The sequence below is a fragment of the Martes martes genome, assembly GCF_963455335.1.
Source record: "Martes martes genome assembly, chromosome: 4".
In the NCBI taxonomy this organism is placed as follows: Eukaryota; Metazoa; Chordata; class Mammalia; order Carnivora; family Mustelidae; genus Martes; species Martes martes.
This window is the reverse complement of record NC_137891.1, coordinates 134324310-134350781: the sequence shown is the minus strand read 5'-3', so window position 1 is coordinate 134350781 and position 26472 is coordinate 134324310. Positions and strand designations below refer to the sequence as shown.

General features: G+C 35.0%; 1 protein-coding gene across 1 annotated transcript in view; it reads left to right on the top strand.

Annotated features, from left to right (window-relative positions):
* The window catches only part of LRRC7 (leucine rich repeat containing 7), a 558156-nt gene that overhangs the window by 498196 nt on the left and 33488 nt on the right, over positions 1-26472 (top strand). Inside the window, exons 22-23 of the mRNA XM_080802199.1 lie at positions 12114-12335; positions 24771-24863. Of these exons, the coding sequence (XP_080658325.1) occupies positions 12114-12335; positions 24771-24863 (315 nt within the window). The remainder of the gene's footprint in view (positions 1-12113; positions 12336-24770; positions 24864-26472) is intronic.

Genomic DNA, 26472 nt, shown 5'->3' with positions numbered 1-26472 from the left:
ATCCCAGGACCCTGGGATCATGACCTGAGCCAAAGGCAGAGGCTTTAACCCACTTTAACCCACTGAGCCACCCTGTGAATTTTAAGCTTTGCTGTTGAGCTTCCATCTTGGGGAAGAAAGGACAGTGATGTGTACCTTCTAGAGTGGTTCTAAAAATTAAGATCATGATATAAAATACTTATCACAGTGCCTGTCATATGTGTTTAATTATTGGTAGATATTATGATATTAATTATTTTAGATAAGACTCTGACATCATTGTCAACAATTAAGACAGAGTTAATTATGGCAAGGTAAATTTTCACTTAATGTTGTTCCTAACAACAGCCTGTTAATGAGACCAAGGTCTTAAGTTAGTTAGTATCCCTTCTGAATTACTATATATGAACACAGGCTGTGCTCTTCACCTGGACAGTTTCTTGAAATCATATAAATAATGGGGATGGAGGTGTCTAAGGGAAAAAAATGAAGGTGAATCACCTCAACTTAAAATACTAGCCATATTAGTGAAGAGTGAGTAGTATCATCTCTACTTATGGCAGAATTGTGTTTTTTAAATTTGTGTATGCTGTACCCCTCCATAAAAGAGGTCATTTTTCAATATTTGAAGCAAAATGCATAACTTACAGCTTGCTAACAAATAACTTGTAAGACACAATCTCAGTAAAACGGAGTCTAGGGAAGCCTAGAGTTCAAGGATTGGTGGATTTTCAAAAGTTGGAATATTTAGGGGTTCATTGACCTTGAACTGGTGAAGCATAGTTATTTGAAAGAGACTATTGCTGATTGGCTAACTTTCAGGAGCAATTTCTAATGCAAATTGTCATTAATTAATTGTAACAGGTTTAAAAAAGAGTTTTCTTGGGTGATTATTTATTGCTATGTCCAAAGAGCAATCAGACCTTTACTTAGCAGAGAATTTTTTATTCTCAGTGCAATTATTGAGTACTTACTATGTACCAAGCAATATGCTCAATTTGTTATGTTACCTTTAATCTTCACAATATTCTGTGATGCACTTGTCATTATCTATAGCTTTCATATGATAAGCAGAGGGGGCTTAGGTAACTTGCGTAAGATTGCATAACTAAAAAGTGATAGAGCGAGAAATAAAGCCCAGAGTCATCCGACTCCAAAGACTGTGTGTTATCTGCACTGCCTCTATTACTTTTTAAATTAACTTCTGGCATTTCTACAACCCTCCATTTCTATAATTTTGTCATTTTAAGAATGCCATACAAATGGAATCCTACAGTATGTAATTTTGGGGGATTAGCTTTCTTACTCAGCATAATTCCCTGAAGATTCATTCACGTCATTGTATGTGTGTTAATAGTTTCTTCCTTTTTATTGCTGATGAGTGTATTATGGTAAGGATGCATCCGTTTGTTTAACCATTCACACACTGAAGGAAACCTGGGTTGTTTCCAGTTTGGGGCTGTTATGAAGAAAAGTGGTCTAAACATTCATGGACAGGTTTTTGATTGAATGTAAGTCTTACGTCTCTAGGATAAATGTCCAGAAATGTAACTGCTGAATCATATGGCACTTGCATATTTAGTTTTTGAAGAGACTGCCAAATATGTTTCCAGAGTGATTCTACCATTTCCTGTTTCCTGCAGCAGCCTCTGAGCAATCTAGTCCCTCCTCATCATCGTCAACATTCGTTGCTGTCACTATGTTTTATTTAGGCTGTCTGATGGTGGGTGGTGATAGTTCATTGTGGTATTAATTTTAAGTTTTCTAACAGCTAATGATACTGAACATCTTTCCATGTGCTTATTTGCTGCCATCTCTATTGTCTTTGGTGAAATGTTTCTTCATATCTTTTGACATTATTCCAAATGGATAATTTCTGCCTTCTGAGTGTTCTTTATTCTTGATACTATTCTTGTCAATTATGTGACCGGCCAATCTTTTCTTAAACTCTGTGGTTTTTGTTTCATTCTCAGTGTTTTACATTTAAGTCTGTGATCTATTTTGAGCTAATTTTTATATATATCAGGTGTGAGATATAGGTCAAGTTTCATTAATTTTGCCTATGGATGTCCACTTGAGCCAGCACCATTTGTTGAAAAGGCTCTTTCCTCTATTGAATCATTTTTGCACCTTAGCCAAAAATCATTTGGGCAGATTTTTGTGAGTCTATTTTTAGGCTCTCTGAACTGTTCCATTTATCAATCTGTCTGTCCCTCTGCCAATGCCACACAGTTCTGATTACTATAACTATAATAATCTTGAAATCAGATAGGCTTATTCTTCCTGTTTTCTTCTTCTTTCCCAAAATCATTATAGTTATTCTAGTTTCATTGCCTTTCAGTATAAATTTTAGAATAATCTTATCCAGGTACATAAAAACATCTTGCTGGGATTTTTACCAGAATTTGTTTAACCTGTGTATCAATTTGGAGAGAATGACAACTTTACTATGTTAAGTCTTCCAATCCACAAGTATGTCTTCATTTATTTAAATCTTCTTTGATATCGTTCATCAGCATTTTGTAGTTTTCAGCGTAGAAGTCCTGTGCAGGCTTCATTTGATTTACACCTAAGTAGTTCACTTTTTTTGAGTGATTGTACATAGTATTGCTTAAAATTTTGATGAGCACATATTTGTTGCTAACATACATAAGTATAATTTGCTCTTGGATCCTGCAGACTTGCTCAACTCACTTGTTTGTTCTAGGAATTTATTTTTGTTGCTTCTTCTGATTTTCAAATGTAGAGAATCGTGTCAGCTGCAAATCAGAACAGTTAATTTCTTCCTCTTCAGTTCTGTATGCCTTTTATTTCCTCTTCTTGCCTTATCTTGTTGACTAGAACCTCCAACTCTATGTTGAAAAAGAGTGGTGAGTGTGGACATCTGTGAGTGTCCTTCATCTTATGGCAGAAGTATTCAGTTTTCCAACATGAAGTATAATGTTAGCTGTATGGTTTTTGTAAATATTCTTTATCAAGCTGGGGAAGTTCCCCTCCATTCCTCTGTCTCTAGGGGAGGTTATTATAAATGGGTGCTGAATTTTGTCAAATTTATTCTGCTTCCAATGATAGCATCACATGATTTTACTTCTATAGCCCATTAATATGGTGCTTTGCATTGGTTGATTTTGAAATATAGAACAAGCTTTCAACCACTGATATAAGCCCCACTTGGTCACAGTGTAGAGTTCTTTTTTTATATATTGCTGAATTCTGTTTACCAGTATTTTGTTAAGGATTTTTGCATTTATCCTTGTTTGTCTGTAGTTTTCTTTTTTTTCCTCTCTCCCTCTCTCTCTCTCTCTCTGGTACTATCCTTGTCTGGTTTTGTTATTGGGATAACATTATTTTCATAAAATAACTTGGGAGGTGTCCCTTCCTCTTCTATTTTCTGGAAAAGAGTGTGTAGAATTAGTATTAATTATTTTTTTAAAGATTTCCTTATTTATTTTAGGGAGGCAGAGAGAGAACATGTGCGTACAAGTGAGAGGGGCAGAGGGAGAGGGAGAGAGAAAATCTCAAGCAGACTCCGCACTGAGCAGAGCCTGAAGCTTAGCAGACTAAGCAACCCAGGGACCTGGTGTTAATTCTCATCTAAATGTTTGGTAGAATTCTCCAGTGTAACCATCTGGACCTGGAGATTTCTTTCCTGGAAGTTTTTAAATTATAGATTACAATCTTGATAGTTATAGAGCTGTTGAAATTATCTATTTCATATTGGATGAATTATGGTAGTTTGGGTTTTTCAAGAAAGTGACCCATTTCATGTGAATTTTCAAATTTACGAGTATAGAGTTATTTATAGTATTACCATATTAGCCTCATGATGTTTACAGGATCTATAATCATATTCCCTTCTTAATTCTTAATTTTGGTAATTTGTGTATTCTTTTTTTTTTCTTTTACAATCTTACTAGAAGCATGTCAATTTTATAGATTTTTTTCAAAGCAATGCCTTTTTCTCATCTATTTTATTTGTTATTCACTTTCCATTTCATTAATTTCTACTCTTTTTATTATATCCTTCCTTCTGCTTGCTTTGGATTCCTTTAGCTTTTCTTTCCCTAGACTCTTGATGTAGGATCTTAATTATTGATTTGAAACTTCTTCTTTTCTAATACATGCATTTAGGGTGATAAATTTCCCTCTCAGCCCTGCTTTAGCTGTGTTCCACAAATTTTTATGTGCTCTATTTTCATTTATGTTCAGTTCAATATATGATTCTCTTGAGACTTCTTTGACCCATGGATTATTCAGAACTGCACTGTTTAGTTTCCAAGTATTCAGATAGTTTTATTTTTCTGTTTTTGGCTTTCAGTTTGATCCTATTGTGGTTGGAGAATTCATTGTGTTATTTCAATTCTTTTAAATTTATTCAGATTTGTTTTCTGGTTCATGATATATTCTTAGTAAATATTCTATGGGAATGTGAAGATACTGTGTATTCTGCTGCTATCAGGTAGAATGTCCTATAAATGATAATTAGATCTGGTTAGTTGATGGTATCATTGAATTCTTTTATTTTCTCACTGATTTTTTAGTGTAGTTCTATCAATTGTTGAGAGGAAAGTGTTGAAATCTCCAACTATAATTGTGGATTTGTTTATTTCTCTGTAAGTTCTATCAATTTTGCTCTACATACTTGCAGCTCTGTTGTTTGTTGTGTACACATTTAAGATTACTGTATCCTCTCAGTGGACTGTTTTTATAACATAAGATCCCTCTTTATCTTTAGTATAATTTCTCTGTTCTGAAATTGACTTTATCTAGTCTTAATACAGCCTCTTCTCTTTTCCCTAATTAATATCTGCATGATGTATGTTTTTAATCCTTTTACTTGTTATCTGCCTCTATTGCTATATTTGAAGTAATATCTGCATATAGTTTCTATACTCTGCATATAATTGAGTAATATTTTTAATCCCCTCTGCCAAGATCTGTCTTTTAATTTGTGCATTCAGTCTCCTTGCATTTAACCTAAGAACTGACACATTAAGCTTTAAGTTTTTGTTTTGTTTTGTTTTGTTTTTATTAACATATAATGTGTTATTTGCTTCAGGGGTACAGGTCTGTGAATCCTCAGTCTTACACAATTCACAGCACTCACCATAGCACATACCCTCTCAGTGTCCATAACCTAACCACCCTCTCCCTACCCCACCACCCACCAGCAACCCTCGGTTTGTTACCTGAAATTAAGAGTCTCTTATGGTTTGTTTCCCTCCCCTGTCCCATCTTGTATCATTTTTTCCCTCCCTTCCCCCAGTTTAAGTTTTAATGTATTTTTTTGCTTTTTTCTATTCTCTCTCTCTCTCTGTGTGTGTTTTTCTTCTCTCTTTTGTTTTCTCTCTTACCTGTTTCCTGTGTGTTATTTTTTAGAATTTCATTTTTATTTATGTATAGTGTTTCTAGCAAATCTCTTTGTGTTGCTTTTTAAATTGTTGTTCCTGCTATTACATTGAATATACATAAATTACAAGAGTCTGCTAGTTTTATCACTTAAGGGTTTAAGTGAAATGTAGAAACTTTATCTCTTTACATCACTTCACCTTCTCTATTTATAATTGTCTCAGACATTTCCTCTACATACATTTAGGAGCACCTCAGATAGTGCCATAGTTTTTCTTCAATTATCACATATATTTCTGAAAACTCAAGAAGATAAAGTGCATTATACTTACCCATATGTTTGTTTGCCATGTTCTTTCTTCCTTCCTAAAGTTCCTTCCTGAAGTTCTACTCCATCTTCTTTCATTATTTCCATTTATTTAGAGAACTTCCTTTAGCCATTATTTTAGGATAGGTCTGGCGGTGACAAATTTTCTTCATTTGTCTTCATCTAAGAATGTCTCAATTTCCCTTTCATTGCTGAAGAGCATTCTCATTGGTATAGAATTTTAGGTTGACAGTTCTTTTTCCTTCAGCACTTGAAATACTGTGCCACTTCTTTCCTTTCTCCATGGTTTTTGATGAGACATCCACTGTCATTTGAATTGTTCTTCTCTGGTAAGATGTCATTTTTTTTTTCAGGCTACCTTTAAGATATTTTTCTTTTTCTTTAGTTTTCAAAAGTTTAATTACAATGTGTCTATGCATGGTTTTCTTTGGGTTTAATCTGTGTAATGTTAGTCTCTCTGCTTCTTAAATCTATAGGTTTTTGTCTTCTGACAAATTTCAGAATTTTTCAGCAATTATTTCTTCATTTAATTTTCACCCCCATTCTCTTTCTTCTCTCTTTTTGATAATATGATTGTCAGAAGTCTGTATGGTCTCATAGGTCCCTAATACTCTGTTCATTTTTTTTTCCAGTGTGTTTTGCTCTCTGTAATTCAGACATGATAATTTCTATTGCCCTATCTTCTAGTTCACATTTGTCTCCTTTCCTCTCTGAATTCTTCTGTTACCCCTTCCACTGGGCTTTTCATTGACTGTATTTTCCAGCTCTAAAATTGCCATTTGTTTCTTCTTAGTATCTTCTATTTCTTTGCTGAGAATTTATATTTTTTGCTGCATTTCTATTTTTTTTTTCATTTGTTTTAAGCACATGCATAATTGTTCATCAAAACATTTTTTTAATGGCTACTTTAAAATCTTTGTCAGATAATGCTGACATCTCTGTCTTCTCAGTGTTTGTATTTCCTTATTATCTTTTTCCATTCAGTTTGACATTTTCCTGGTCCTTGGTATGACTGAAACCTGGACATTTTCATATAATGTTATAAAATCTAGATTGTATTAAACCTTCTGTTTTAACTGGCTTCTTCTGATACCACTCCAATTGGAGGAGAATTGGTCACTGCCTCATTCTGGCCAGGTAGGGAGAAGTCCAATTTTCCCATTCAGTCTCCGTTGACACTTAAGGCAAAGTCCTCTTGTTTTTGCTAGGCGAGAATGGAATTTGCATCTCCCCAGATGGTCTCCAATGATACAGTGGGGGTAGCCTCACTGGGTGATAGAGAAGGTCCTGACTCTCTACTAGGACTTCTCTAATCATACTATTGCTAAGGTAGAGGGCTGCCTCATTACTGCTGGGTGGGTAAGGAAGTCCAGGCTCCTTGTGTGATCTCCATTGGCATCTTTGGGGTGAGGGAAGACTTGCTACAGGCAGATGGGAGTGAATGCAGTGGTATCTAACTTGGCCTTCTTGGACACTACCCAGGCAGGAGTGTTGGTGTCTTTGTTACACCTTTATAAGAGTAGAAGTCTAGAGTCCACACTTGATTTTTGCTGGCATTGTCAGCATGGGGCCACAGTTTTTTCCATGATGTTTGGTTATAGGAGAATAGTCATTGTCTAAAAGTCTTGTTTTTCTAGGCTGTCCCTTTTCTGGTCCCTTGGTTAAAGAGAGAAAGATACTGTTGGAGCTTGTCTCTTCTGCATCTGTTGGCATTTTGGGGTTGCCTACTTCCCAGCTCCAAGTCTGGGATATATGACCCAAAAATAAAACCTAAGAGATTCGCTGCCATGCTGTTACTTGGTCTCCATGTCTGAGTTGATCTACTTTCTTCTGTCTTCTTTCCAGAGTTTCCTTATATTTGTGTACATAAAATATCCAAGGTTTTAGTTGTTCTTGCAGGGAATAGGGACTAGTATATCTACTCCATCTACCTAAAATCAGAAATCCAACTGTCTAGATTTTTAAAACTTAACCTGCTTACTGGGGCACCTGGGTGGATCAGTGGGTTAAGCCTCTACCTTCGGCTCAGGTCATCATCCCAGGGTCCTGGGATCGAGCCCCGCATCGGGCTCTCTGCTCAGGAGGGACCCTGCCTCTGCCCCCCCCCATCTGCTTCTCTGCCTACTTGTGATCTGTCTGTCAAATAAATTAATAAAATCTTTAAAAAAAAAACTTAACCTGCTTACTAAAAAAAGTCACTATAGAACACATGGTATAAAGAGAATGTAATGGGACTGTTTTGTTGTTATTGTTGTTTCTTTACAAAACTACTGAAACTGATTCATTTAAATGAATGTCACTGGTTCCTTGAAATCAGTTACTGAGTTATCCTTTGTAGGTAGTTCTGTGTTGTTGACACTGCTCCCAAACATTTTTTGAACTCTATGGAACTTAATTTGATAGAATGAGTTGTGTCCCTTTGAATATCCTCATTGGCATAAACTGTCATCCTTTGAAGCTGTGTTTGATTTTTGGAAGCAACCCCAAGTGGTTCAAGACCCAAGATGGCTAGTAAAACAGATGACCAGATTGGGTAATATACTTCTCAGTCTAACAGTCTTTTCTAAGAGAATAGTGTGAACCAAAGTATTTTGTAGTAAGAAAGTCATTTCTTTTCTATTATACAAAACTTCCCAAACACTTTAAATTTCTACATAATAAGCCTGATTAGCTGTGGGCTGAATTTTGCATGAACAGTGCCCTTTGGTATCAAATCAATATTTCTTTTCTGTGATGTTGACATTGATGTTTTCTTGGGTCCTATGGATATTGGAGTTTTTCTCTGTAAATTTTGACAGTATGGTTTTGGGTCAACTTGAAAACACTATATTTCATCACTATTCCTCTCAAATACATGTTATTTTGTCCAACCTCCCCTTGAAAGTTCAAAACAAATGTCAGATCTTCTCTATTTCTTTTTATCATTCAAAATGTGTAGCACAGTCTTTACAGAAACCTTTACGTTCAAATTCCCCTTCAGTATGAGTCAGTGTTCTCAAAGCTAACCCTCTGCTTGAACAAATCCAGCCTCTGACATTTTCTACATTTTCATTAGCCCTTTGTACTTCATCATGAGCATCCTCATTACCTTTCTTAAGCCTTTGTGCCAGTCAAAAACAAAAACAAAAGCAAAAAAACACTTCCCCTTTACAGTCCCTCCAACACCATAATTGTCCCTTTAGATGTCTTGTGTCATTTATGTTTGCTTAACTTCATGCAAAATTTAGTGTTAATTCTTGGCTTTCTACAGCTGTCACCCCCCATCCCCATTCAGTACAGCCTGTAATCCCAAAAGAGAGTGAAAAAACAGTACTGCAAACAGAATCATTTTACAGCACATTCCTTCCACGCCCACTTGATTTTTTATCAAACTATCTGAGAACATGAGCTTTGTCGCTTCATAATTGTGGGAAGATTACTAAATATACTTATTTGTTTAACTATAATGCTCTGTGTCACACCCATAGGATCTAAAATAGATAACAGATCTAATTCAATAAGTAGGAATGGCCCTTTGGCAAATTAAAGAGCTGCTAAAGAAATGTAATATATCCTACAATTTGATTCTTTTGTTCTTTTCATGGTTTCTTTTCAATTCACAGTTCACCTATTGGGGGAGAGAGTCGATTTGGTGATTAGGGGATTGCAGTATCATTTTGTGTTTTGCATATGATCTTTCAAAACTAATGATGTACTCTATGTTGGCTAACAGTACATAATTAAAAAAAAAAATGGAGGGGGTGGGAAGAGCATGATCTTTCATCGTCAGACAGCCTTGGTTCAAATCCTCATCCAGTTTCACTACTGTTACCAGTAGTGAAAACTACTTGGGAAAGCTATTTAACTTCTAGCTTTGTTTCCTCATTAGTAAAATCAGATAATAATAATTCATAATAGTTAACCTCTAATACTGTTGTAAGGACTAAAGGAGGTAATATGTGTAAGGTAAGTTTTATTAGCACATTGTTTGGCACAGTGTTTCGATAGTAACCATTATTTATTAAATGCCAGTTACTGCAGTCATCATTAAAGATGTTAAGTAGGATATGCTGCTTGCCTTCAAGGAGTTCCAAATCAAAGCATAATTCTGGGCTCCCACTGTCTCATCAGAAGGGAAAATTAAACCAGAAAAATAAGTCTACAGGCTATAATAGTTACATAATATATTCAAACAGTTTTCCCCCTTGGATACACCATTACCTGAATGTTCTAATCAATGAAGAGATTGTTAAGTGGTCCTTATTAATTTTCTCATGTAGATTATGCATCCATGTTCTGGATCCCTCTAAGTTTTTCTGAATGTTAACAATTCTTTGCTTATCTACATGATCACTTTCAATTAAACTGCTGGTCTTCCTTTTGTCCACTGGCTCGAGCACTGACTGAAGACCCATAAGTATTATGCCAGTGAAGGTAACAAACTGGTTGAAATGTAAAATCATCTTCTTGTTTCATAGCCAGACTAGTCAGTTTTAGTCAGCCTCCACTGTCAGCATTTCAGACTCTGAGAAGTCATTGTCTCCAACTATGACTTAGCATGCTAGTGAGTTCATTCAGAGTATAGCAGCTCAAAATGTCACACAATTATCATGGTGTTTCTCTCCTACCAAACAAGAGAACATGAGATTCCATGGAGGTTGAAGAGAATCAAACTAAGGGGAAAAACTTGACCATCTAGAATAGCCCTCAAAGTTGCAACACCTCCATTCATTTAGATTTCTGAGAAGGGCATAGATGTAATAAAGAAATGTACATTAGTCCTTTATGAAGTTATCTTAGTTGTGTTTATGATATTATAGCCTTGCCATTGCTGGTTAATTGCATTGGGTAGTGTTGGATTGATCATTATTTTCACATTGTGCTGGGATAGTCTGACTCTTTTTTTTTTGCATCTTTTCCTCCAATTTCTCATGACTGAAATATCTTTACTATTTCTGAATGTAAACATTGTACATGATAACAAGACAGCCAGTGGGCATTTAAAAATATAATCAAATGGTTGTTTACTTTCCCATATGTATTGCCAAATAATAATTTTACATATTTTCTTCACTGAAATCACCTCTTGTTTGGAACCATTATACCTTCCGTCTTCTCCAAATGATTTCCCATGATCACTGTCATTTCCTTATTTCTCTTAATGTTGCTCTTCTTAAAGAGCTTTTAAAAATTCACATGAATCTGTTCCTTGAATGCATGTTTAATAATTTTTCCTTTATTCCTCCAATCTGAATTTTTAATCAGAAATCTTGATTAGTCAGACTTTCCTAGCTAATGAATTACAAATTTGTTACAAATAGCAAAATTCACGGGCTTTCCTAGCAAATGAATTCAAAGGTGAAATTCAGTTTTGAATTCCAAATTATCTACCCTTAAAAGATCAACAAGAAAGAAAATGAATGCAGAAAGTAACCCCCCCGACACTTCTGTAGTAATAGGTAGAGTACCAGGCACAGCAGTGGAATATATGTTTAAAAGTATTAATAAGCATTCACTTCCCATGTTTGACCTCCATGTTAAACCATCCATAATTATAAAATGCATGTTGTGGGTTACCAGCCCACAAGCAGAACCACTTGTGTGGTGGAAAAGATATCAAGTAGAATGGCTCAAAAAACTGATGATAAAAAAAGGTGAGAAAATCAGAGTGAGTAAGGAACAGTGGTGCGCACCATAGCATTTGAAGATGGAAGACATAGTGAGCATGCCCTCTCCCTCCGACAGCCACCCTTAAGGACTGAGAAATGGTCATCGTTGCTTTAAATGAGATACTCATGAATGTCTCTGTAGGCTCACAGTGGGATGATCTACATACAGAGCTGACTTGGAAGACCCTTCCACATCTGTGCCTCCATGAGCTACAGATACTCCCAGGAGTTTACCGCATGGTTCATTTTAAATGTGACTTAAAGATTCCAAAAACCATACTCTTGATCTAATAATGCAGAACATGAAGAAATATTGGTTAACCTCATCTGAACAACCTCACTTATGCACCTTTGACATAACGGAAAATGCACACTTTGATTCTTTTGCTTCAGAATCAGGATCCAGCCTCTATCATTCTCCCTCTGATGTTTCCTGTATTATATCTCTCTCCCTGCTGTTAGTCAAAATAAAATGCCAGGTAGAACTCCACTTTATTTTTAAGCTGTGACTTCTTTTTGTTCTTGAGATTTTTCAGAGAGATTTTGCTCCCTCAAAATGGGGGGATAAAATAATCTTTGGCAAGACACTAGATGACTACGAATGAATTTAATGCAACCTTGCTCCAGTATTAACATTTTCACAAACCACAGTAGGCAGACCCTTACTGTTTTTTCATTATCCTTTCCAGCAGTGGCTGAGAGCTCAAGTGATGCCACTTTACCAGATAGGTATTCTGTACGTGTGTTTGACTTTAATCACATCCTTTCAACACCACGAATCTTTGTCTGACAAATTATCTTCTCCACAGGCAGGCAGCCACATCCAGACTTTGATGGGGTCCCAAAGCCTTCAGCACCGTAGCCGGGAGCAGCAGCCATATGAGGGAAATATAAACAAAGTGACCATCCAGCAATTTCAGTCACCATTGCCTATTCAGATCCCCTCTTCACAGGCCACCCGGGGACCTCAGCCTGGACGGTGCTTAATTCAAACTAAAGGGCAAAGGAGTATGGATGGCTATCCGGAGCAGGTGAGAAGAGTTGTGATCGTTGATGAATTTTCAGGAAATGTTCAGGGAAATCCAGTGGATCGTGGTTTACCTTCCCTCACTAATGCAGTCTGGGACAAATTAATGTGCCACCATGTTGAATGGAGTGGAGCACTCTTTCTAGGGTTTTTACCATTATTTTCAATGGTTAAACACTACAAGATATAAAAACTGATAGTTGGTAAAATGCCCACTTCACATAAGGAGAAACTGATGAATTGAAAGTTTCTTTCTGGTATATCCTATCCCTTCTCCTATCCACTTTCAACTCTAATTTAGTGCTATAGCTTGGCTTTTGAATGATAAAGAGCTTCAGTGGATTAGGCGTGTTTACCAAGGCCTCTGGTGAAACTGACAGTGTAAAAAGTAAACTATTGGTGGGAACCTTTTTGAAAAATCCTATCTTCTGGTTATTGAATAGGACAAAGTTAAAGCTTTGCTTGAAGAAAATGATAAAGAACAGTTAAAAGGGAAACACTTCTGAAATGATCCAAAAACCACTGATAAGTACCCTGTAGCAAAAAAAAAAAAAAAAAAAAAAAAAAATTGCTGCTCTCCCGACCTATCTAAAATTGGGATTTACTTTTCCATTATAGAATGTTTTCTTCCTTAGAATCAGAACACTGAATAGAGTCTTATCTATTGGTTTATATTATGCTTAGAAAATAAGGCGTTAAGATCTTAATACTCCCATAAAATTAATTTCTCTTATTTCATTCTTCAGATAACTGGGCAAAGCTCCTACTGACTTCACTAACACCTTAATATGGTTAATGAAGATTTCACCTTAGTATTGCCTACTCAAAGCTTCAGATATCACCCTGCCTTATTTTCTGAACATCTCAGACATTACCATTCTCCAGTTTTTTCTTTCACACTGTTAAGAGACATTTATTATTTGAATCCCAGCGGCTCTAGACATTGCCTTTAGTTCTTAATACCCTTCTTGAGGCTTAGATTAGGTATTAATCATTCTCAGACTCATAGGCTTGAAGACAACTTTTTTCCTGTCCTACCTTAATCTAGGTCGAGTGTTGGATTTAAGATAAAGAAATCAGACAGGTGCCTTTAATCAGGTAATGATATAAGGTTTTTAACTCTCCACACAGTTTTAAAAGTTAATAAAGTTTTAAATTATGTTTTACTACAGGCACCTGGAAGGTTAAAGATTGTTCATATTCCCTCCCCCCTAAAATATCACAACCTCAGTGAAGCTCTTGGATTTCATGATTCCTATTAGAAGCTACATTGAAAAATCCACTGAGATCAATGCCTTCTGTTTCACCTACTTTGAAAGTAGGTTTGAGCGCTCTAAATTTAAGGGCCTTTTTTACATTATTTCTCAAAATACATCAATTGTATAGTTTGACTAGTGAGAGGATTACTAAACTCTAAAGTTTACATACTTATTAAACTTAAAACATGATTCTTTCAGAGAAGGTATTTGTCATCGCTGACAGGTGTTTTGATCCACAGCTGCAACATCAGGTGCCTTTCAATCTGAGAGGTAAAAACTGAAACATTCAATGGCTGTGTTAAGGAAGGGCCTTAAGTAAATTCTTCTCGGCTTCCCAGTTTTTTTCCTGCCTTGGTTTCAGGCTGAAATGCTTTGGAATGCCGAGGTAAAAATTTACCAGGTGAATAAGAATGTATTGTTATTATCACTAATTTGATTCATAACTTGTTCAAAACTTGCTATTTTCAAAAATAACTGACATTTAACTTGGTTCTTCTCTTTTGCAAATGTATAATCCATGACGAAGTTTATTTATATTTGTGGAACATACAGATACCAAAGCAGAAAGCACTTTGGAGAGACCATGAGAAAGCCTAAGGAGCCTTTAAACAATGAGTACTAGTCTGCAAACTCTGCCACCCATTCTCCAGAGTTACGAATCTGAAGACATTTTTTCACAGTTCAGGGTAACATCTGTCCACCACTCATGGCATGCTAGATTCATACCGGCCCATTACTGTGTGCCTTTCCTCCCAACTCCACCTTCAGTGACCTCACACTGTAGAATGAGACTGTGGGCAAAGTTACATCAAGGAAATTGACAAACACTATAAACCAAACTCTTCCCTACCCCCAGGCAGCTCCTAAACATCTCCCAGCACATCATCACCAACTTCCACTCTGTTTTCTTTCATCTCTCTCCCCCACCCCCCCATAACTTCCCCACTTTTCCATTTAGCTCTATAGCATTCAAGAAAGAGAATACCTAGGGGGTGGGTCTCAGAATTTGGATTTTGACTCTCATATTAAGTCTTTAACTCTTTCGGGGGTTCTGTTTTCCTCCTTATAAAATGAGAACATTACCACCCACAAACAAAATTCAGAAAGTTTTTTAAGAGTCAAATGATACAATTCTACACACACACACACACACACACACACACACACACACACACAGAAAGTCTGGCTCTGTGAGTATAGACAAAGGCAATAGAAGAAGTAGAAATACAACATTTTAAGAATTTAAATATCAGAGGAAACTTCACGGTTATCAGTCCCAACTTCCCTAATCTCAAATAGAAAAGCAAGTAAAGCAAAATAAAACAAAAGAGGGAAAGAGCCTGAAAAAGTTTCTGGATATCACTCTCATAATGAAAATATTGCCTGTATTTTTTTACTTTCCTAAGTTATATTTCTTTTAAAAACAGACCTCTTGAATATGTGTGTGCATGCACACATTAAAGACTTTTATCCCATATTTAATAAGGAAAAAATAGAGAAAAATATTTAAAATATTTTATTCTATTATTTTAATTTAATTTTATTTTTAATAAAATATTTTAATATTAATATTAATATTAATTTACTGATTCATTAATATTGCTTTAATATTAATGTTTATTAAATAGCAAATATTACTATAATATCAAATATTGTGTTAAATAATGTAAAATTAAATATTAATATAATATTAATAATTTAATAAAAATATTTTTATTTAATTTTATTTTCATTGTTTATGCACGACACCCAGTGCTCCACGCAATACGGAGCACTGAAGAAATATTTTAAACCTATACAGTTTCACATGAAAATTATAGAGTAGTGACTGAAGTGCAAAGACCAAGGAAGTCACTGAAAATTTCTAATGTGGGCTTCAGTCATTTAAATCAAGACACTCTATTTTAATAAGGCATTTCTAGTGCTGCAACAAAAGAGCCATAAAGAGAAAAACAGAGTTTTCTTCAATAATCACAACAATGTTAATTTGGTCAAGTACATACATTTCCCAGCTTACAACGGTTTCACTAAGATTTTTAAACTTTACGATGGTGCAAAGGCAGGACACATTCAGTAAAAAAAACCTTACTTCAGATTTTGAATTTTGATCTGTTCCTGGGCTAGTGAGACACAGTTGAGTACTCTCTCCTGATGCTGGGCAGTGGCAGCGAGCTGCGGCTCCCTGTCAGCCCCAGGATCACAGAGGTAAACACCAATGCACTTATAACCGTCCTGTACCCTTGCCACCATTCCGTTTTTCACTTTTAGTACAGCATTCAATAAATTTCATGAGATACTCCACACTTTATTATAGAATGGGTTTTGCATTAGATGATTTGGCCCAACTGCAGGCTAATGTAAGAGTTCTGAGCACATATATATTGGGCTAGGCTAAGCTATGGTGTTTAGTAAGTTAGGTATATTAAAAACATTTTTGACTTATAATATTTTCAAGATATGTTGGGTTTGTTGGCCTATAATCCCATTGTAAGTCGAGGAAGATCTGTACAATATGGGGAAAAAAACTAAATTGTTTACAATTTTTAAGTGCAAAGAGACATTATAAACAGAGTACAGAGAGATTACACAGCATGATGAAGCACACTAATTTCTATTAAAGTTTGGAGATTTTACATTTTAAAAAAGTAATCACTTATTGCAATGCTATAGTTGAAAAAATATCCAATTGCAAAGAATATACATTTTTTAATTTAAGGAAAAGTAGTCTGAATGAAAATACAAAAAGAAAGGGCAGTTAGTGTCTGTTACACTATGTATAGGATACACAGTAGTCCTCCCCCACCGATTCACAGGGGATATGTTCCAATTCCCCCAGTGAATGCCTGAAACCATGGATAATATGGAACTCTCTATATGCTATTTTTCCCATACATACAAACCTATGATAAAGTTTAATTTATAAATTAAGCATGGTAAGAGATTAACCACAATAACAAACAACAAAATAGAACAATTATAACAATACACTGTTATAAAAGTTATGTTAATGGAGTTTCTGTCTCTTAAAATACCTTGTACTCACCCTTCCTGTGGTGATGTGAGGTGATGCATCCGAACTAAAGTTTGTTCCTGACAGAGAATTTATTAGATTTGAATTACATTAGAATTAGCCTCTATGAGTTATACATAGTGACCTGTATCCAAAATATTCAAGGGAAAAAAAAAAAAAACTCCAAAATCTTCCCACTCTTCCTTGGAAGAAATTATTTTCCTATTTAAGAATATGTAGAGTACATGAAAGAGTTGGCCAAGAGACAAGATTTCAGACATTTCTTTAGATTAGATGCTCTGTCAGCTGCCTGAAGGGCTCACAGAGGTGAGGTTTTCATCTGTTGAGGCCAAGTGAAGAAAACATTATTCTGAGTGTGTGATGATAAAAATGTGGAAGATTTTGTTTTATTTAAATTATGGATTTTTAATTTAATAAGCAGTAATTTGATAAAGATGGTTAGAAAATAGTTATTAAAGTTTTAATATTTAATATTTACTCAACTGATTTCAGGGACATCCCATACTTCATTCTACCCACTTAAAGTATTACTATTTATAAATATTTTCCCCTAAAATTTTACTCTTCAGTAACTAAAATAATATTGCAACTCTGAAGTTATAATTCACAGTTTGAAACAAATAATGTGTAACTCAACACCACAAATTCTACAAATTTACTTTCTAAGTTCTGTACAGTCAAATAGTAGAATTCAGTAAGCACTGGGGTAGGAACAGAAGGACGCCCTCAGTACTCCAGTAAATCTACGTATCATCTTCTCGGTTTCCTTAAGTAGAAAATGAAGGAAGTGAAATGAATAACCTTTTTAATTTATTTACAGAAAAAAGCATTTGAGTTTCTATTTCCTAGATACATACAGGGTTGGCTAATTTTTTCTGAAAGATCTAGAAAATGGCACATCGGAGGATTTTATTCTTTAGTCTTTAGTATGTCTTTTTAAAAGATTTAATTAATATTTTGAATTGGACTTGCAGCTCTAATTCACAACACAAGAAAGTATGAAAATAGAAGAATTTAAAAATTATTCTTGAATATTAACATTTATATATTTGATTCTATTATTAGATATTATATAATTATATATTGTTATATAGTTATTTCATATAATAATCTATTATAATATACAGTTATATATTATAACAAAATTTACATATTATAGATAATGTATTATATATTATCATGTCATGATATAAATCAGAACATGTCACTCTTCTGCTTAAAAAGCCCTAGTGGCTTTGAAATTTCTGAAATCATATACATCCTTATTATGTCATAAAGTCCCTACAGATCTGGCCTCTGCCTCCTCTCTTTCTACTCTTTCCTTCACCTATTCTTTCTCTAGTCATGCTGAACTTGTTGCTGTTGTAACTGTTATTGTTGTTGTTGCTAACAGTATAGATATATTTTACATACCTTAAAGTTCACCTGTTTAAAGTTACAATGCAGTGGGTTTTATATATTTATACAATTGTGCAACTATGCACCATATGATGCAACCATAATGTAATATTTAAACAGATTCATTATTCCAAAAAGAAACTTTGTATCCAATAACAGTAACTTTCCATACTCCCTTCCCTTCATTTCCCCCAACCCTAGACAATTGCTCATCTACTTTGTGTCTCTATACATTTGCCTCTCCTGGGTATTTAATATAAATGAGATTATACAATATGTGAGGGTTTTTTGGACTAATTTCAATTAACATAATGTGCTAAGTGTAGAATGTATTACTAATTCATTCCTTTGTATTGCCAAATAACATTCCATTATATGGATATACCACAAAGTGTTTATCCATCAGTTTATGTACTTTTGGATTATTTCCACTTCAGGGCCATTATGAATAATATTGCTATGAACATTCATATACAAGTCTGTGAATGGGTAATTTTTTTTGGGGGGGGTAGTTTTCTTTTGGAGAGGTAGTTACTTAGGAATGAAATTGCTTGGTAAAATGGTGATTATACTTGTAATTTTGAGAAGCTTCTAAACCTCTGCCTATGGGGGATGCCACGTATTACGTTCCCACCAGCAATGAAGTATTCTAATTTCTTCACATTCTCACCATTATTTATTGTCTGTCTTTTTTATTATGGTCATCCTATAAAGTAGTATGTCATAATGATTTTAATGTACATTTTTTCAATAACTAATGATGTTGAGTGCCTTTTCATGCATTTATTAGCCATTCATATGTCTTCTTTGGATAAATGTCTATTAAAAATTTTCGCCCATTTTTTATATATTTTTAAAAGTACTTATTCATTTATCTGAGAGAGAGAAAGAGCAGGAGGAAGAGGGAGAGGGGAAAAGAATCTGTAGCAGACTCCACACTGAGCACAGAGCCTGCTGCAGGGCTCAATCTTACAACCCTGAGATCATGACCTGAGCTGAAACCAAGAATCAGACGCTCATCTGACTGAGCCACCCAGGTGCCCCAGACCATTCTTTAATTAAGTTATTTGGGTTTTCAATTTCTGAACTTGAAGGGTTGTTCATATATTCTGGATATAAGACCCTAATCATATATATTACTTGCAAATATTTTTTTCCCATTCCTTGGGTTGTCTTCTCAAATTCTTGGTAGTCTCTTTTGAAGCATCAGAGTTTATAATTTTTATGAAGTCAATCAACCATTTTATTGTACTTGGTTTCATATCTAAGAAATCATCACCTAATTGAAGATCATAGAGACTTACTCTTGTATTTCTTCTTAGAGTTTTGTAGTTTTAGCTCTTACATTTCAGTCTCTGATTTAGTTTGAGTTCATTTTTGTGTATGGTGTGAGGTAGGGATAAAAGTCATTATTTTATATGTGGATATCCAGTTGTCCCTGTACCATTTGTTGAAAAAACTGTTCTTTCTTCAGTGAATTACCTTGGACCTTTTGTTGAAGATCTACTGGCCATAAATTTTGGGGTTTATTTCTAGACTCTCAATTTTGTTTCATTGATCTATACATCTATCCTTATGTCATCTTGTTGTTTCTTGATTTTATAAAGACCCATCTATCTTCAGGGCATTTAAAATCATTGACTTTATGGGCTGGCAGTTTTCTCATGTTTCTTTTTGTCTGTTGCATGATCTTTTACATTATTTGTATTTCTGCTAAAATGTCACTTGAGTATTTGAAATACGATTTCTTGGCTATTTTTCCTAAAATAGTTCCACATTCCTGATCCATCACTCTCTACTACCTTTCTTGCTTTATTTTTTTCACAGTTCATCTCACTATCTGAAATTATTTCTTGTTTACATGTTTAAGATGTCTTCTCATTAGAATGTAAGTTCCATGAAGGCAAGGATATTTTATCTGTCTGACAAGGTACCTGGCTCTTAGTAGGAAATCAGTAAATATTTGGGGAATAAAGTTGTGAATAATGATTTCTATAACAATTTTCATTTTCAAAGCTATAATGGTTTTTCCAAGCAGTTAATTACATAATTGGAGCATGCCATTGAACAACTGACATACCTTCTAACAGTTCATGACATATTTTAAGAAGGAGCCATTATATACCTTTGATAATGCATATTTGAAAGTATCTTTTGTCGTATATGCACAGTTATAAAAATAAAAGTTGAGTGCTAACCATGTGCCAGCCATTGTCCTAGAGTGTCAATGAAGAGATAACATAATAGATATGATTAATACAGGTGATCCAAGTGTCCTACTTGCATGAAAATCCATATGGATGTGGATGTGTCTTCACTAATACTCTCTGATAATACTCTCAGGAGTCAGGTATAGAAATGGCCTCAGAAGCTTAATATACTTGATTATAAAGTTCCTTCTTGATGCTTCAACAATTAACAGCCCTCTAGTAAATCAAAACCTCACCTTGAATTTCAATCAGTACAGAATTTTTGAGGTTCTGCTTACTTCACTTCCCAAAAAGATTTTCCACAAGCAACTATATTTTGGTTTTTTTAAAGTAAAATACAAGAAAAGTCAATTGTTTTATAACAAATAAGCAAGTGTCCCCTTGAATTTTTACCAAGTAGCCCTCTTGATTATAAGTGACTCAACCTAAGAAGACTTAAGCAAAAAAAAGTGGGGGGGGGGGGATGGGTTTAGCTCATATATAGTTAGCTAAAACTCCAGGGATGGGCAAGCTTCAGATGAGGCTTAAAGTGGGCTCATGACCTCTCTATGGGTTGGTTCCTGTCTCAAAAAAGGCTTTCTCCTCATGGTAGTTTTAAACTAGCAGGAGAGAGCAAGATTCTCTTTCCTGGAAATCATAGTAGGTATCTCATTACTCCTTTTTGATTGGATTACCTGCCCATCTTGTAAACATTCATATTTCTAGGGGATATAGTGCTTTGTTTGAGGCCTAAATAACATGATTCACCTAAAGTATATAGGCTGAGAATAAAGAAGTGGGTGAGTTATTCAGAGAGAAATTAAGGTTATAGCTACCAGAATTAGGATGAGTGGATCTTGGACAGCAAAAGCAAAGGTATCCATTAAAATCTTTTACGCATACTCCTAGGAAAGATAATGATAATTAGAACATATCAGAGTACATCAGTTCATTAGAGCACCACCAAATATTTTTCTGCAATACAATTCCCTAATCCTGATCCTAATCCTAATTCCTCCCAACACACACACACTCACACACACACACATATGTTGTTTGTATGTTCACATGTACACACAAGAGCTACCATTTCCTTTATTCTTGCCACTAGGTTGTAGAGCATTGCAAGACCATATTACTACCTTCTAGAGATTATAGGTTATGACTTCACAGGGCCTCGCTGCTACATAACAAACCATTTTATCGTAGACCTCTCTAAAATAAGACCCAGTATTTTAGGGGCACCTGGGTGGCTCAGTGGGTTAAAGCCTCTGCCTTCGGCTCGGGCCATGATCCCAGGGTCCTGGGATCGAGCCCCACATCGGGTTCTCTGCTCGGCAGATAGCCTGCTTCCCTCTTTCTCTCTGCCTGCCTCTCTGCCTACTTGTGATCTCTGTCAAATAAATAAATAAAATCTTTAAAATAAGACCCAGTATTTTAATAGAGCAAGATTGACACAGACCAGAAGCATGAAGTCAAGTCAGATGATGCAAGCAGACTCTCAAAGAAGCAAATACACCCTTGACTTCCAGCCCATTATTTATATTTTCAGCCAGAAACTTCATTCCTTGATATCAGTATCTTAATAGAAAATTGAAATGCTGATTTTCATTACATAAGCTATTTATTAGCCTCTTAGTTCTGACCTTTTGCTAGAACACTGCATTTCCTCTTTGATAATTCTCTTTAGTTTCTGACTGTTTCTTGGCTGTGAGCTATTCTCTCCTCTTACATTTTATGGCCCCGTTACCAGGCAGGTGGAACTCCTTATATGTGAGATGAATACGCTCTGTGACATGCTTTATGGGACACGACGATCAAAACGCAACCTATTAGCCATACCATAGCATGCCCAAGGGCGGTCTAGCTTCAGATCAGAATTTATGGTTGTTTGTCACATTTATAAAACCACAGTGTCTTCTTTATTATTTCTATTATTAAAAAATATATTGAGGCAGTTCTTCACGTACTTGGCACATATGAAATTTGTTTCCCTTAGATTTTTAGTGCCTTCCAGATTGACAATAATATAAAATAGATATAGTCAGTGCCTTGAAAGAGAACTACCAAAAAGTACTCTCAGCAATTTAATTTGTAAATAAAATCTGTTGCATACATTTCCTTTCAAGTTTTAGAGTGGCCAGGGGAAAACCAGAAGTGTATATACTTTCCACATATTTCATTTGCAATATAAAATTTTCACATTAGAAAGATATAACCCAAATTTCAAATAATTTAATTGGAAATGTGTAGGAGAAGCACAAAGGTAAAATGTTTAAACCATATTAGTTCCTTCCTTACTATTTTCTAATTAACCACTGATAACAAAAAATGATACTAGGTAAACTGGTATATTGAATAAAACTAAAATATTCCTTCAATCTATATCAAGCTATTTTATGTTCCTATCCACAGATGGTGAGCCATATAAGTACAAAACTGTTATAAACTGTTGTTGCTATTACTCTATGGTAACTAGTTTTAACAAACCTAGCTCAATTAGAGGAAAAGTTATAATTAAACATATCTTTAAAATAAAAATATGGGAAAGTACTTACGGTAATTGCAGTTACCCATAATTTAGAAACTATTCATTAAAGACTCTACCATAAAAATCCCATTAGTGGATAGTATTTTGCCCTTGTGTTGCAAGTGAACTATGTAATAGTTAAACATTACATTTATTATTAAGAAATATGACAGTAAATTAAGGATAGTCTCATTAAGTGGCCAAACCTAATTAATCCAGTTCCCAGTGACTCTTAATATATGCTAATTAAGCCAGGAACAGTACTCAAATTTGCCTTGAACTATCTAAGAGGTAGGGATTAAAGGTATCTTGCAAATAAAAATATAGAGAGCATCTAGGCATTTACATTTGTCCACAAGGAAATTAATAGTCTAACTAAGCAAGATTGCTGGGGAAGACATTACACTACCTAAGAAAGCGAACATTTATAATCACCTTTAAGAACTTTCTCAGTATATGTTTATATAAATACAAAATATATGTGAATGTATTTCTTTAGATTTTTTTTTTCTTAACTCCTTATTAATCTTTGGCCTGCTAATCTCTGGTAAGACTTGGTTCACCTAGTTCCAGTATTTGTTCTATACTTAAAAGCTATAAAATCTTTCTTTCCTTCCTTCCTTCTTCCTTCTTTCTTTCTTTCTTTTCTTTTCTTTTCCCTTCTTTTCTTTTTTCTTTCTTATTTTCTTTCTTTCTTTCTGTAACCAAAATATAGGCACCCACTAGGGTCCCAAGTCTTTCAATCATCTCAGGTCACCCCATCCCACTTTACATGGAAAGCTAGCATTTTCACCATGGCCCTCATACATATCCCAGCTCAGGATCATCAACAATTCCTAGGTTTGAGGGCACCTGGGTGACTCAGTCAGTTAAGAGTCTGTCTTTGGCTCAGGTCATGAGTCCAGGACCCTGGGATAGAATTCCACATCAGGCTTCTTGCTCAGTGGGGAGCCTGCTTCTTCCTCTGCCTGCCACTACCCCCTGCTTGTGCATTTGTGCACACACACTCTCTCTCTCTCTCTTTTTCTCTGACAAATAAATAAAATCTTAGGGGGGGGAAAAAAAAGCATTCCTAGGTTTGTTATCATCTCTCTAGATCATTCCTGGCAGTAACTTCCCTTCTGCTGAATTCTTGATCTACATTCACTCTTACAATAGCTTCCTCTATACTACAGCCTTAGCGTGACATGGACCTGCTCCCGTGCCATCATTTCCCCATAGGTCTTAATGCACAAGGCTCTTGTGTTTAACAGATTTTCATTGGTGGTTTAGGGTTTGCAGAGATAATACAGCACAGAATACTAGAATATTAGCCCTCACAGTCCTAAATACTTAACTATTCCTTGTCAGTTTCTCCATTGTCTTGACCTCTTTCTGTTTTCAGTGTTCTCCTCTGTCTTCCAAGGCTTATAACTGCCTCTCCAGGAGCTGGTGCCCAACTCAAAACTTCTATCACTGAGTATTTCATTTTCTCACTGTTCCACCCTCACTTGAGCTCTGATCAAAAGTTCTCCCCTTTCTTAAAATAAAACCCCTGCTATTTCCAAACAACAGAATCACCTACCAAGGAGATGAATTGTGCTACTCTCCTAGAAAGCAGTAGCAACTTATTTAAACAGCCATATTTTCCCTCACTGAACATTTGCAAATTTTCTTTCACTTACTCATACGGTCTCTTCTACTTGGTCAGAATATATGTGCATTTAAAGTAGGTAACTGAAATAATGCACAATTTTATTATTGTTATAACTATAGCTTTTCATTTTTTTTCAAACTGCTAATCAGAGTGCATTTCTACACCCAATAATGAATAAGTAGTAATATCTGCTTGCCCAGGTAATTTCAGGTTAATTTCAGTCATAACTTATGCCTATAGAAGCACTAAGTACTTTGTCTTTTGTGTACTGAGATAATATAGACTAACCCTGGGAACTTAAAGTGAAATGTGGATCTTTTCTACTGTGATGCAGTTATTTGAAGATATTTAGCTTTCATATATATTTGATCACTTTTTTGTATCTCTTTTGCATAGTTTTGTGTGAGAATAGAAAAAAATCCTGGCCTTGGATTTAGTATCAGTGGTGGAATTAGCGGACAAGGAAATCCATTCAAACCTTCTGACAAGGTAAGAAATGAATTTCTTATTGACGGTTTTAATTAGAAAAACACTGTCTTTTACTGCAGAAAAAAAAAGGTCAGAAAAAAATGTACTGGGCTTTAATAAAATTGTTAGTTATGACGCCAATTAGATACACTTTCAGCACAGGGGAAAAAATTCACTGCAGTGCTTGACAAATCCTAAGAATAGGGGGAAAAGATCAGCATTCTCTTTCAAAGGAAAGTTGTTTGTTTTTGTTTTTTTGCTTTTTGTTTTGCTCATAATTGTATACATTTTTAAAGAAAACTATATAATGCAATTTTAACAAGTTGTTTCCAAAAGTTTCCTTGTAGATCAGTTATCTGGGAAAATGTTTCCTCATGGTAACAGAATGATCAAATAATGCTTTATTGCCAGGGCCAGCTGACTGAAATCTCTTTAATTAATTATGTTGATACAATATTTCACTATTAGAAGTATAGAACTGAAAGACCACAGAAAACAAACATTCTATGGGAAAATCAAAGTTAGCCATGGCAGAAAATTAAGGGCATCCTCTCATGCTTACCTGTTTTTCAAACCATGGGTAAAAGGTCACCACCACCTCCATGCTGAACACCCAACGTGTGCCCATACTGACATCTGGCCTGTCTGATCCCACTGTGGACCTGGAATACCTGACTTTTTTATTTTAAAAAATTTACCCCGAGTTACATAACCTACCCTGCTACCATCAGTGTTTAATGCTCTTGGCTTTGAATCAATTAGTAATTATAATTTGATAATAATTGAAACTATATGCTTTTGACCTCATCAAATTTATTTGCATTAAGTGACATCACAAAACTTTGGGATAATGAAAAAAGACAGAAATTAGATATGAGTAAAACCTCCACAGGTTCTCGATTTACCTTTGAGTTACAACCTGGGACAGATTCTTTCAACTCATCACTATTATAAAAAATAAGCCACACATCAATTTCTGATCATAAAACCTCATTCTGAAAACACTTATGTGTCCCTACTCTGGAGATTTCTATAACCTGAAACAGAGCCTTTAATCCCTTATTTTCCTCTACTTCTTCCCAATATTCTTGTTTTCGCACATTCTTTATGCCCTTCTTCCTTTCCTTTCTGGAAAAGAAGAAGAGCGGACTAGAAGGTAGAATTTTTCACACCATACACATTTAGAGGGTAGGGACTAGAAAGAAATCCCCAGTGGCTATAGATGGACGTACCTTCGGTCAGCTGGTTGGTTGAAGCAGCTATTCTACAAAGAAATGTGCATGCGGCAGCCTTATATAATTAGGGGAATGCCAGTTAGCAATGTCTATTCATAAATGACTAGTGCCTTTCGATTTTGAAATGATGTTGAAGATAACCATTGATATAGTAGAATTAAAATATTCATGGTTTTGTAGGATCAAGTGTTTATTTAATTTTAATCAAATTATCAGTATAGTTTAAGACAAAAAGTATGAAAATTCAAAATTATCAGAAACATATGATGGTATTTTTAAAAGCCTCAAATCATTATGTTTTATTCATCTTGACCCTTCTCTTTCTCTCTGGTCTCACATTTTCTCCACCAACTTCTTTCAATGAGAAGTTAATAATCATATCATTCTTAAGATAG